Genomic DNA, 13132 nt, shown 5'->3' on the forward strand with positions numbered 1-13132 from the left:
TGCCGCCGTTCCTGCTCCCTGCGGGCGGGGCCCCAGCAGCTCCCCAAGAAAGTGGAGAGGGACGCTGCTTCCCGAGCGAGGCCCAAACTCGAGGGTTCCGGACCACTAAGGCGGCCACAGCAGTTGGTAGCAGAAAGCGAAGCCGAGTTCTACGGCCTGTGACCCAGAGATTGCCGGGACTTCCGTCAACACGCGCCGGAAGAATTCCGTAAGAAGCTTCCGGTTGTGCTTTCCCTGACAGCCCTCCTTCCGGCGATAGGTGGCTGCGCGATTACGTCATCGGTCACTTGGCCTTCCCCCCCCCCAACCCAATTTAAGAGCAAATCCTCCGCCTCCTTCCAGTCCTGTGTCCCCAAATTGTTCCTCTCCAATTTGTCTTGTCTAAACTAGGAATGTACTGTGTGGGCAGCGCCCCCAGCTAAGCTTCCCCTGGGAGCTAAAAGGAGAGTGAGATTGAGCAGAGATTGTTAAAAGTTGAGCATTAGGAAGAAAGGTTCCAGGTCATTAATTTCTTCCAATCTTCTGATGATATGCAAATCATAAAGCACTATGCACATGTAAATTATTAATGATAATGGCGGTACAGCAGAAATGGAGCTAGATTTGGAATCTGAGGAGCTGGAATGGAATGCTGGCTTCATCATTTACTGTTTGTGCAACCTTGTAACAAGTCATTTAAATTCTTTGCACTTCAGTTTCCTCCTCAGCTGCTCGTAGGGGATAGAATGCCAGGTCGGTAGTCTGGCAGATCTGAATTCAAATAGGACTTCAGATATTAAATAGCTGTGTGACCCTGGGCAAGCATTTAAACCCTTTTTGCTTCAATTTCCTCATCTATAAAATGAGCTGGATTAAGAAATGGCAAAGCAATCCATTATCTTTACCAAGAAATGAGAGCCGCGAAGAGTCCTTCACTACTGAAACAATTCAACAACAAAATTATTCATCTGTGAAATGACATGTTTGGAAAAGTTAGCCTCTAAGATCCCTGATAATGATAATGCTATGATCCTATGATGCTGATTTATATGGGTACAGTAATAATGATAGAGATTTGGCTACCTCTTTCAAGAAAACTAGGATGAGTTTGGAAATCCAGGGAAAATGTCAGAGCGTTAAGAAATGACAATTTAATTGACTTGGAAAAGAAAAATTCAATGAAAATATACTTCCTGGTCTCTAGGTCCAAATTAAGCCATCCAGAGAAGATCCTTCCCATTTCTAACTTCTTTTTGTATTGTCCTTCTCCCATTAAACTGTAAGCTCCTTAAGATCAGAAATAGTCTTGCTGGCTTGTATTTGTATCTCCAGAATATAGCATAGTAACTAGAAGATAGATTAGCACTTAATAAATGCTCTACTTATATTCTTCCAGAACAGTCATAATTTCTTTTTCATTCTCTTTTCTCTTTCTGCTTCTAAAAAGAAAAAAGCAAATTCTAGAGATCTAAGCACCTATACAAAGATAAGTAGGATCCTTGTCTGAACAAGTATGCACACAGTTAAATACCTAACCTTCTAAGAAAAAAAAAGATCAAAAGCTAAATAAAAGGAGACTGTGCACATACCAAAGAGCTTAAAGCAATGAAATTCAGAACAAGATCCTTGTATAGCATACCTGGAGATTCACCTTGAGTATTTTATTTAGTTCTGGGAACTAGAAGATGGTTGAGATGGAACAGAGACTATTAAGAGCTGATTGGGGGGGAAGAGGGGGGAGGTGAAGGAGGAGAAGGTATTAGGTCATTCATTTCTTCTAGTCTTCCAGAATCTCAGAGTTCTAAAAGCCTATAACCATCTAGTTTAACCAGTATCTAAAGAAGAATTCCTTCTATGTTTTCAACTAATGGTCCTCCAAGTCATTTCTGGAAGACCTCCATAGAGAGATTTCCCATTCTACTTTCACTAGTTCTTTAATGGTTAAGAAAGGTTTTCTTTACATCAAGTCTGTATTTGTTTCTTTTTGGCTTCCACAGATTGTTCCAAGCCTGGTCCTGTAGGCCAAGCAAAATAGGTCTAATTCTTTTCCATGTGGCAACTTCCAAATATTTGAAGACAGTCATTCTGTTCCTCCTAAATTTTCCCTCCTGCCAACTAAATAAACCCTGTTCTTTCAACTTATCTTTGAATGATAAGAATTCAAGGCTCTTTAACATTCTCCTGGCCTTCCTCTGCACATAAGCCAAGTCACTGATAAAAATATTAAAGAACACCCTAGAGCATTCAACTAGAAAGCTCCTTTCACTCAATCTAGCAAAAATTATATCTATGGCATTTCTCTTATCCATCAGGTTAGTAATGCAGGTGAGGAGGGTGAGAACAGAAGTGATATGCTTTGGGCATGACCCTTTTTTGATGAAATTACCTTGGTTCTTTGTTATCACCTCTTCCTTTTTTGATGTTTTAATATTACATTTTAGAATTTTTTCTGGAATTGAAATCAAATCCATTAACCTATAGTGTTTAGATTCTATCTTCTTCCCTTTAAAAAAATTGGGAAATCATTTCCCCTTCTCTAATCTTCTGGTGCTTCTCTTGTACTCCTTGATCAATGGAAGATCAGTCATAATGATTCAATTATTATCTGCCAATTCTTTCAGTGCCCTGGAATATAGTTCATTGGGTCTGATGAATTACAACTAGATATTTTCTTAAAACATAAGATGCCTTCTAGACTCTTTAGAGTTGACTTTTCCTCTAACATAAATTCAGAAATGAAGTGGTCACTTCCTTTCAAGAGGAAACTCTCTGTTTTTTTTTTTTGTTTGTTTTATAATAATTCCTGGTTTGTTAATGCTTTATTGTTTTAATAAAAAAGTATTTCTGGAAATACATAATTAATTGCAATTCTCTCCTATTTGGTCATTAACGTAATCATCCACATCTCATCTATACTCATAAGAAATCTTGTTTTTAGATTTTATTCTAAGTACCTATGCACAGAGTGATAGCTAAACTAAAATGTAATTTATATCTAGAATGAAAGAGACCTCTTTACCCTTTTTCATTTTGCAAAACCAAACCTTGGTGGTGATAGTAAATGTCATGTCACACAGATCTGAGGGGTTTTTTTGGTACAACAAGTTATGGAATTTTGGGGTTTTTTAATGAACTGTTAATGGATTTTTGTGTCTAAATGAAACCATTCTTTGCTCTGTGAAACATCGTCTTACAGAGGAAAATATGCCTCTGTCTGTAATCTATACTGAGGATGCAAATTGTAGAGAAATATACCAAAAGATTTGCATTTAATCAAATCTAAAACAAGTCACTTCAGAAGAATCAAGACCTTGTCAAAATGTCTTTTCCATTGGGATCAGTCTGGAATTTGCCTTCAGTTTGAGGAATCTTCATTACCCACTAAAGAGTGCATGCAGGTCATTGGGGAATCTTGCATTGCTGCTAAGAAGGAAAATCATCAGTATCACCCAGAATGGAAAGTGGTATGTAAAATTAATTATTAAAAAAGAAACTTTTAAAATGTTTATACCTTTTGGCCACTATATACATACAATGTAGAATAAAGAAAAAGAGGAAATACTGTGACTTCTGACTGTCACCTAAAAAGAATAGCCATTTAGACAACTTTATAATATTACAATTTTAGTAGCATTCTATTACTATCTGTAAAAATGACTTTCTCTAAATATAATTAGGCACTTATTTAGTTTAAAATAGAAATTTACCAGAATGATTTTCTTTTGTGACATAGGATTGAACTTTTAATATTTTTTGAGAATAGTAAAATTTAAGTGTAGGGGTTGAAAATTAACTTACTTCAAGTTTACCCTTGAGTTCTATTAAACCATATTTATGAGAAACTACTAGATAAGAAAATATCTCATTTGAGATTAGAACTGAAAAAAAATCCTTGATTAATCTCCATTCTATGAATTCAAAGCGTATGGATGTATTCAAGTTTACTTAGAGGGAATTTCAATTCATATATTAGATTCATCTCAGAATAAAACCTAATCCAACTTAATTGAATGATTGTTCATTGATTGTTAATTGACTAATTTTCATTCTATAATAAGCACCGGTAAATATGGTACTTCTAACAGAAACTGGGGTTTATGTTTTTGATACTATTGTAGTCCCTAGTACAGTGCTAGACTCCCAATAGAAATTCAATTCTTATTTGTTGATTCATTCATATCCCTCATACAATTTGAAAAAAGGATTAATAATGATGATGATGATTATAACAGTAACAAAAGAAGGAAAAAAAAAAAAAAACTGTGTATAATGCGGCTAGGCAACATCGTGGATAGAACCCTGAGCATAGAATCAGAAAACTTGAGTTCATATGTAGCCTCAGAAATTTACTAGATATGTAACCCCAGGGAAGTCACATAAACTCTGTTTGACTCAGTTTCCTCATCAGTAAAATATAAAATAGCACTCTACTTCCCAGGATTGTTATGAGACTCAAATGAGATAATATTTGTAAAGCACTTAGCTCTAATTTTCGTTAGAGTGTTATAAAAATATCTAAGGCAAATACTGTAGACATTATTAGTCCCATTTTATATATAAGGAAGATGAGTCCCAAAGAAGCTAAGGCCTTGCCCATGGTCACAGTTTGCAAATGTCAGAGGTAGATTTGAATTCACATCTTCCTGATTCCAAGTTAGCCTGAATACTCAGGGCCAGGTGTTGAACAGAAGCCCTATTCTTCTATTTGCAGTTTGAATTTAGGACTACATTCTTAGCCAGGCTCTAAAAAGCTCAGAATGGAAAACTTGTAGGAAATGTTCTAAATTACACTGAGCAATCCATCAATCAATGTTGTTCTGACTTGTTTTAAACAAAAGCACTTACACATTGAGGAGGATTAGATACAGAAAAACTTGATCTAATTATCTAATTATATCTTTTGTTTTCTCTTGCAATTCAAAATACAAACATGTTCCTTTTTAAGGTGTTTAGAAATTAGAATTGTACTACCTTACTGCTTTGAAGAAGCAACTTCTTAGAGAAATTGTACACAGAGGCAATAGCAATAAAATTTAGCACAGAGATGAAAGTTGTAACATTCAAGAGGCTTTTGACAATATCTTTTAAATAAAAAAGGAAGAAAATTTAATTTTCACCAACTATATGAAAAGTTTATAGCTCTTAAAATCTAAACTTGCTTTTTCGGTACTTTTTGTTTATTTTTTAAATTAAATCATTAAGTATCTATGAACCTAATTTTGATTACCTATAGTATTTGATATGATTTTCAACAACAGTGTCCTAAAGAGAAAGGTCATTTCATGCATTATGGGCCATATTTTATGTGATAGTAAAGATGTTTCAGAGAAGAAAACATAGATTCATCATAGGTTATTTGTCAAACACATGTCATCACAATATTATAAAGAACAAAACTCAATGTTAAGGGATCATTTTATTCTTCTTAATAAATTTGCTTGTGCTTTCTGTCCGGAAACATGTCTTTGTTTTCTCAACAACTGATCTGAATGTAAGCATGTATCTCGAATATTTGAATAAAAACTCTTAAGCTCACCCCTGATCTATGCAGGTGTGGGTTCTTTAAATAGACATAATGCCCAAACAAAATGTGCCCCATTCAAAAGTAAGATCTCTGCCATCATTTAAAAACTATCAAAATACATAATATTCTCTTTTCATTCCCCCTCAGAAAAAGACTAAGGAGCTTTAGAAGCACGGGAATGTTCTGACAGGAATACCCCATTAAAGTTACAAATAACCCTTTAGCTGTCAAATCCTGTGGCCTTTCCTCAGTCCACATTCTCCTTGACTTCTCTGTAGCCTTTGACACTACCAATCATTCTCTCCTCTTTGTTACTCTATTTTCTCTAAGTTTTCAGCATCTCTCTCTTAGTTTCCTCCTATTTATCTGATCAATTCTTCTCTGTATTTTTTGTTGGATCTTTCAGATCACACTCTTTAACTATAAGTGTTCCTTGGGGTTCTATCCTAAGCTCTCTTCTCCTCTCTCTCTATACTGTTTAACTTTGTGATCTTACTAGCTGCTATAGATTTAATTACCATCTCTATGTTGATGACTCTCAAACCTATTTTTCCTGTCCCATCCTCTCTGCTGACCTCCAATCTCCCATCTGCAACTACTTTTCAGTCATCTCAAACTGTATGTCCAAATAGTCATTTTTAATTTAATGTGGCCAAAACAGAATACATTTTTCGTCCTAAACCCCATTCCTGCCCTACCTATAGAGGGCAGACTGTAAAAGCCAATACTATCCTACTAGTTCCTCAGGCTCTCAATTTAGGAGTCTTCCTGGATTCTTCTCTCTCTCTCATACACTCCAGCCTCCTCTCACTCATCTCATCCCATATCCAAGCGATTGTTGATTTCACATCTGCAGTATCTCCCAAATCCACACCTTCTTTTCTCTTTTGACACTACTACATAGATATAAGCCTTCCCTTGCTTTTGGGTCTGCCTGCTTCAATATTCTCCCCTCTCCAATCCATCCTCCATTCAGCCAACAAAGTGACTTTTCTAAAGCTCAAGTCTAATCTTGTCATTATCCCCTATTCAATAAACTCCAATGGCTTTCTTTTGCCTCCTGGAGCAAATGGAAAATGCTGTTTGACATTCAATGTCCCTCATGACCCTAGCCCCCTCTTAATTTTCAATCTTCTTATACCTAACTCCCCAAGATGTAATCTTCAATTCACCTCCTTGCAGTTTCATGAAGAAGACAATCAATCTCTCAACTTTAGGTGTTTTTTCCTGGCCATTCTCCATGCCTGGAATGCTTTCCTTTCTCCTCTCCAACTGCTGACCTCCCTGGCTTTCTTTAAGTCCTAATTAAAATCCCACCTTCTACAGGAATCCTTCCCTAACTCCTCTTTATTCCAATACCTTTCTTCTTTTAATTATTCCCTATTTATTCTATATAAGCTCACTTTGTATATATTTGTTTTCTTATGGTTTATCTCATTAGATCATAAATTCCATGAGGGCAGGGACTGTCTTTTGCCTTTTTTTGTATTCCCAGGATTCAGCACAGTACCTAGCACATAATAGATGTTTAACAAATGTTAAATAATTGGTTGGTCAACCCCTAAGAACAATTTGGACTACATTTCATTGTTAAGTCACTACCTTAATTTATCTTGTATAACTATTGTAAGTATACTTAGTACATTTTCTTAACATTCACTTAATATTTTACTTCTTCACTTCTTCAATAGGTTCATTACCCTATTCTTGTTTCTCATCACCTATTCTTTCCTTAGTTCTTTATAATTAGGTTTCTGTCTCCAGTATTCTACAAAGTTATTCCTTTATCTGTTTCTTGTTAAATTAAAGGAATTTCTCCTCTGACTTCATTTTCTTTGAGTTTCCAGTCATTTGACACCCTATTTTCCAAAATTCCCTTCTTATTTGACCCCTATATCATTCTAGTCTCCTCTAACTATTTTTCTTCCATATTCTTTAGCAACACTTTTCTTCCTCTAGATTATCTTGTTCAGTGAATTCCCTCCTTGGACTTTAGTTCTTTTTACTTTCTTGGAAAATCATCTAAACTCATAGTTTCATTTATTGCCTCAAGCAGAACATTTCCTCAAATCTCTATTTTTAGCCTTCATATCTCACTCAAGATCTAGTTCTGACTATGGGGCATTTATATTGAAAGGGATATGATATTCTCAGGAAAGAGACTTATTTCAATTAAAGTAAGGAAGTGGAAAAATATGTTTGAAAAAATCAAGAATTTAATGAAATTCTTTAGAAATATAGGAATGATCTGAGGAATGCCTAATGAAATGGACAAATCAGATGACCCTGGAGGGATTGAAGTCAATTAGAGAAGGGATGAGGATACTGTGAGCACTATTTACATCTAAATTGAAGAGACTAGATTACAAAGATTGGAGATCTTAATTATCACTGAGATACTGGGTGGGTGAAACCTAATGTTAGAATATGGCTTTGGAAAGATATATCTTATGTAAAAGCAAGAGGATAAGGAGATATTCTCGTGTGAAAAAATCCAGGAATCAGACATATGAAATATGGCAGAGAGAATTTGAGTAAAGGTAAAAGAAACAGAAATGAAAAGAATATTGTCACTGGAGCATACAATAGATTGCCTGGACATAAAGAGATAAATTCAGATTATATCAGATCCATGCAGAGAGGCACACTATATGTGATGGAGGATTTCAATTATCCAGGGATCTCCTGGAGGCCTCCCAGAGTTCTGTCAAAACAAGAACAGTTAAGATTATTGCTTGCCAAAATCTGTCTTCCTATGATAAATTCATATGTTCATAAGTTCATATGAATTCATAAATATAAAATAATACATCTATCCTTCAAAGAGGTAGGAAAAAATGAGAGAAACTTAATTCCCAGTCACAAGTAGGAACTGGTCATAGCATGAAAGATGATAGGAACTTTGAGGTAGAAAGAGCATTGCATACTAATGTTTGTAATAAGGTAAAGAGAGATGAAAATAATCCAACATGCATCCTTTAATTCTGGTAAGAAGATTTCAAAAAATTCAGAAATGAGTAAGTAAAAAACTAAAGTGCTAAGAGGAAAATTAGCTCAGAAAAGCATGGAAAGCTTTCATCAATATGGTAAAGTAGATATAGAATTGAAGGAAAATAGTAGAGTGAGGAAAAAGTCAGTAGAAAGAGAGTCAGGAAAACCTGAGATCAAATCCAGACTCAGACATTTACTAACCATGTGATCCTGGGAAAATCACTTAATTTTTATTTGCCTCAGTTCCCTCTTCTGTAAAATGGGGATAATAATAGCACCTACCTCCCGGCTGTATTGTGAGAATAGAACAGTGATTGATATAAATATAAAATATATATGGAAAGAGAAAAAGAGAGAGAGAGAGAGAAGAAAGGGAGGAGAGAGAGAAAAAGAGAATAGAGAGAGAAAACAGAGAAAGAGGGAAGAGACAGAGAGAGAGGAGAGAGACAAAGACAGAGAGAGAAGAGAGGAGAGACAGAGAAGAGAAGAAAGGAGAGACAAAGACAGAAAGAGAGAGAGAAAGAACAAGAGAACAGAGAAAGAGGGGAGAGAGAGAAGAGAGAGAGAGAAAGAGAAGAGAGAAAAAAGAGAGAGAGAACAGAGAAAGAGGAAAGAGAACAGAAAAAGAGAGAGAAAGAGTAGAGAAAGAACAGAGAAAGAGAGAGGAGAGAACAGAGAAAGAAAAAGAGAGGAGAGAGAGAATAGAAAAAGAGAGAGAAAGAGAAGAGAAAGAACAGAGAAAGAGAGAGGAGAGAGAAAACAGAAAGAGAGATTTATATATGGATATAGATTGCTATATGAATACTAACTATTATAATTATTATTGTTTGACTTGAAAAAATGTATATAGCATACTCACCAAATTCACATATGACAAAAATAAGAGGAATACCTAGCATGATAGAGTTTGAATTCAGGATCAAAAAAGATCTCAATAGGCTACAATTTTGGTCTTGATGATTTTCACTATTATCCATTTTTGCCCAAGTTGTTTTTGTAATGGGTTCAGTTAAATTTATAGTCAAATTTTTATTATTATTTAGGTAATATCATTAATAAGTGATAATATTGATAACACCTCATGTATATAGTATTTTACAGTTTAGAAAACACTTTCTTTAAAATGGTTCCTTGAGATATTTAATATGGTTATTATTTCCATTTTACAAATAAATTCATTGCTTTTTATTAATTTAAAGGATTACCCATGCCTCATAAAAGGATGACTGGGTGTGGTCACTTTGATACCTTGTTGTTAGCCCCTTTACTATAATTAAATCCTGAGTTTTCAATTAGGTCCTGTCCTTTCCATAAGGTCAGTACTATTCTTGGTTTTGTAGCCCATTTGTAACCATAATATTATCATATTAACCTAAATTTTCTATCATAAGGTAGTAAAAGAATTTAAAGATATGTCCAGCTCTAAATTTTTTATTTTATAGATGAGGAACTGGAGAGGTCATGTGACCTGTCCATAGTCACTTGCCTACTAGATGTTGATGTTGGTATTTCTGATTCCAAGTTCAGTGTTCTTTGCTAAACTCAGAACCAGCATATTTTGTACCCAGAAGAAGCAGAAAAATTCCTAGGCGGAGATAGTAGCAGCAAGACATAGGCATATATGGACGAAAGACAGGGATCCTAGGAAATTGGTCTTTGTGCCCACAGATTCCAGAACAACACAAGGACCCTGCTGGGGAGGATATTGGTTTCAATTAGTTATTTTTATTAACTAGTTTCTATTTCTACCATTCTAATGATAGAAACTATCAATTTTTCAAACTATTCCAATAGTTTCTATTTTACAGAATACAAGTAATATCAGAATTTTCTAAATTTTAGTACTCTGGGGAAAATTCAGTCACGCAAGTTATGACTCCATTCTTTCCCCTATATAAGGGAGTAGGAAGCAGTATTAAGATGTATTTTGGGTGATGATAATAATAATTAGAATTTATATTGTACCTACATGACAGACACTATGCTAAGAACTTTATAAATATTATCTCATTTAATCCTTACAATTCTGGGAAGTAGGTGGTATTATTATCCATATTCTGCAGGTAAGGAAACTGAGACAGTTTATGCTTTATCCAGAATTACATAGCTAGGAAATATCTGAGGCTGGATTTGAACTTAAGTTCTCCTATCTCCAAATCCAGCATTTCATCTATCCCCTAAGCTATCTAGCTATGTTTTTATGATTTTGTCAATGCTGTGTGTTAAATATAGAGTAAGAAAATACTGTCATCATCAGAACATTTATCACTGATACCATTTTTCAGAAATGGTTTGTAGTCATCTATCCACACTAGCTTACCAGGATTTCCTTGTGACTAAAAGTATACATTTATTCGCAAAATGGCCATTAGCAATTATAGATACAATCTATGAGTAGGATGGGCTTGAAGCTAGAGAGTTTGCAAAAGTCTTGAGTCCATAATATTGGTCTCATTAGCATACTTTTTAACAACTTGACCTAACTACCTGAAATAGTGCCAAGAAAACATTTCTGTCATTAAACTCTCTTGCTACACTACATAGTTCAGAATATGTAAAATGGAATGATCATAATTAGAATATCTAACTATTTTGGGCTTAATTTTATTTATAAATCACTATATCTTAAGCTGCTGGCCTTTTTTTAGAAGGAGTCAGAAGACCTAGGTGCAAGTCCCAGTTGTGCCACTTTAGTGGCACTGTAACTCACCCTCCCTAATCAAATAGGGATTTGAATAATAATTAAAATTTATGTATTACTTAAAGGTTTTCAAAGTGCTTCACATGTAGTATATCATTTGATCTTCACAGCAACCTTTTAACTAAGTTCTATTATTATCCCCATCAAATGAAGAAACTGATATTGAGAGATATTACTTGACTTTCCCATGACCACACAATTATTTGGTATTGGAAATAGTATTCAAACTCAGATTTTGCTTACCAAAAAAAAAAAAAAAAAACAACAGTACTCTATCCCTTGTGTCACATTACTTCTTATAGTAGAAATGTTTATACTCCCTACTTCATTAAGTTGTGAGGAAAACACTTGATATTTTTAATGTGTTATTTAAGGGGTCTCCACTAATTGATTGCTAAAGTTCTTCCTAGTTCTATCTCATTGATTCTATTGATTTTAATACAGTTAATATTATTTCAGCTACTTTTAATTGCCAAAAATGGCCATCATAAGGTAGATCTACCTTGTGTTCCAAATTTTTTTCCCTCACTTTCTCCCATCTCTTCCCAGAGATGGCAAATAATCCAACGCAAGTTAAACATGTGCAATTATTCTATATATATTTCCACAATTATCATGCTGCACACAACAAAAATCAGATCAAAAAGAAAAAAATTAAAAAGAAAACAAAATGCAAACAAAAAACAACATAAAGAGTGGAAATATTATGTCATGAGCCACACTCGGTCCCCATAGTCCTCTCTTTGGGTGCAGATGGCTCTCTTCATCACAAGACCATTGGAACTGGCCTGAATTATCTCAATGTTGAAAAGAGCCACATCCATCAGAATTGATCATTATATAATCTTGCTATTGCTGTATACAATGATTTCCTGATTCTACTCTCTTTATTTAGAATCAGTTCATTTAAGTCTCTCCAGGCCTCTCTGAAATCATCCTACTGAGAGTTTCTTATATAACAATAATATTCTATAGCATTCATATACCATGACTTATTCCATTCTCAAACTGATGGGCATTCACTCAATTTCCAGTTCCTTGTTTCTACAAAAAGAGCTGCTATAAATATTTTTGCACAAGTGGGTCCTTTCCCCCTTTTTTTTTTTTTTTTTTTTTTTTTATCTCTTTAGGATATAGGTCCTGTAGAGACACTGCTGGATCAAAGGGTATGCATAGTTTGTTAGCCCTTTGGTCATAGTTCCAAACCATTGTCCAGAATGATTGGATAAGTTTACAAGTCCACCAACAATGTATTAGTGTCCTAGTTTTCCTATATCCCCTCCAACATTTATCATTATCTTTTCCTGTTATCTTAGCCAATCTGAAAGGTGTGTCTTACTTCAGAGTTGTCTTAATTTGCATTTCTCAGATCACTCTTGAGTAGATTTTGAGCATTTTTTTATATGACTAGAAATGGTTTTAATTTCTTCATCTAAAAATTATCTATTCATATCCTTTGAACATTTGTCAATTAGAGAATGGCTTGTATTCTTATGAATTTGAGTCAATGCTCTGTATAATTTAGAAATGAGACCTTTATAAAAATCCAGTTTTCTGCTTTCCTTCTAATTTTGTGTGCATTGCTTTTGTTTGTCAAAAGCTTTTTAACTTAATATAATCAAAATTATTCTTTTTGCATTCATAATATACTCTAGTTCTTCTTTGACCATAAATTCTTTTCTTCTCCACAGATCTGAGGTAGATTATCCTTTGTTCTTCTACTTTGTTTATAGTATCACTCTTTATATTTAAATCATGAACCCATTTTGACCTTCTCTTGGTATAGGGTGTTAGGTATTGGTTAATATTTAATTTCAGCCATACTGTTTTCCAATTTTTCCAGCAATTTTTTTTTGTCAAATAACGAGTCCTTATTCCAGAAGTTGTAGTCTATGGGTTTATCAAACACTAGATTACTATAGTTATTGACTATGGTG

General features: G+C 34.4%; 1 protein-coding gene across 1 annotated transcript in view; it reads left to right on the plus strand.

Moving 5' to 3' along the window:
• Positions 1-574: 574 nt before the first annotated feature.
• POU2AF2 (POU class 2 homeobox associating factor 2) overlaps positions 575-13132 on the plus strand; it is a 59239-nt gene continuing 46681 nt past the window's right edge. The window contains exons 1-2 of the mRNA XM_051990702.1: positions 575-580; positions 2292-2304. Coding sequence (XP_051846662.1) covers positions 575-580; positions 2292-2304 — 19 coding nt within the window. The remainder of the gene's footprint in view (positions 581-2291; positions 2305-13132) is intronic.

This window comes from Antechinus flavipes, chromosome 3, assembly GCF_016432865.1.
Source record: "Antechinus flavipes isolate AdamAnt ecotype Samford, QLD, Australia chromosome 3, AdamAnt_v2, whole genome shotgun sequence".
NCBI classification, from domain to species: Eukaryota; Metazoa; Chordata; class Mammalia; order Dasyuromorphia; family Dasyuridae; genus Antechinus; species Antechinus flavipes.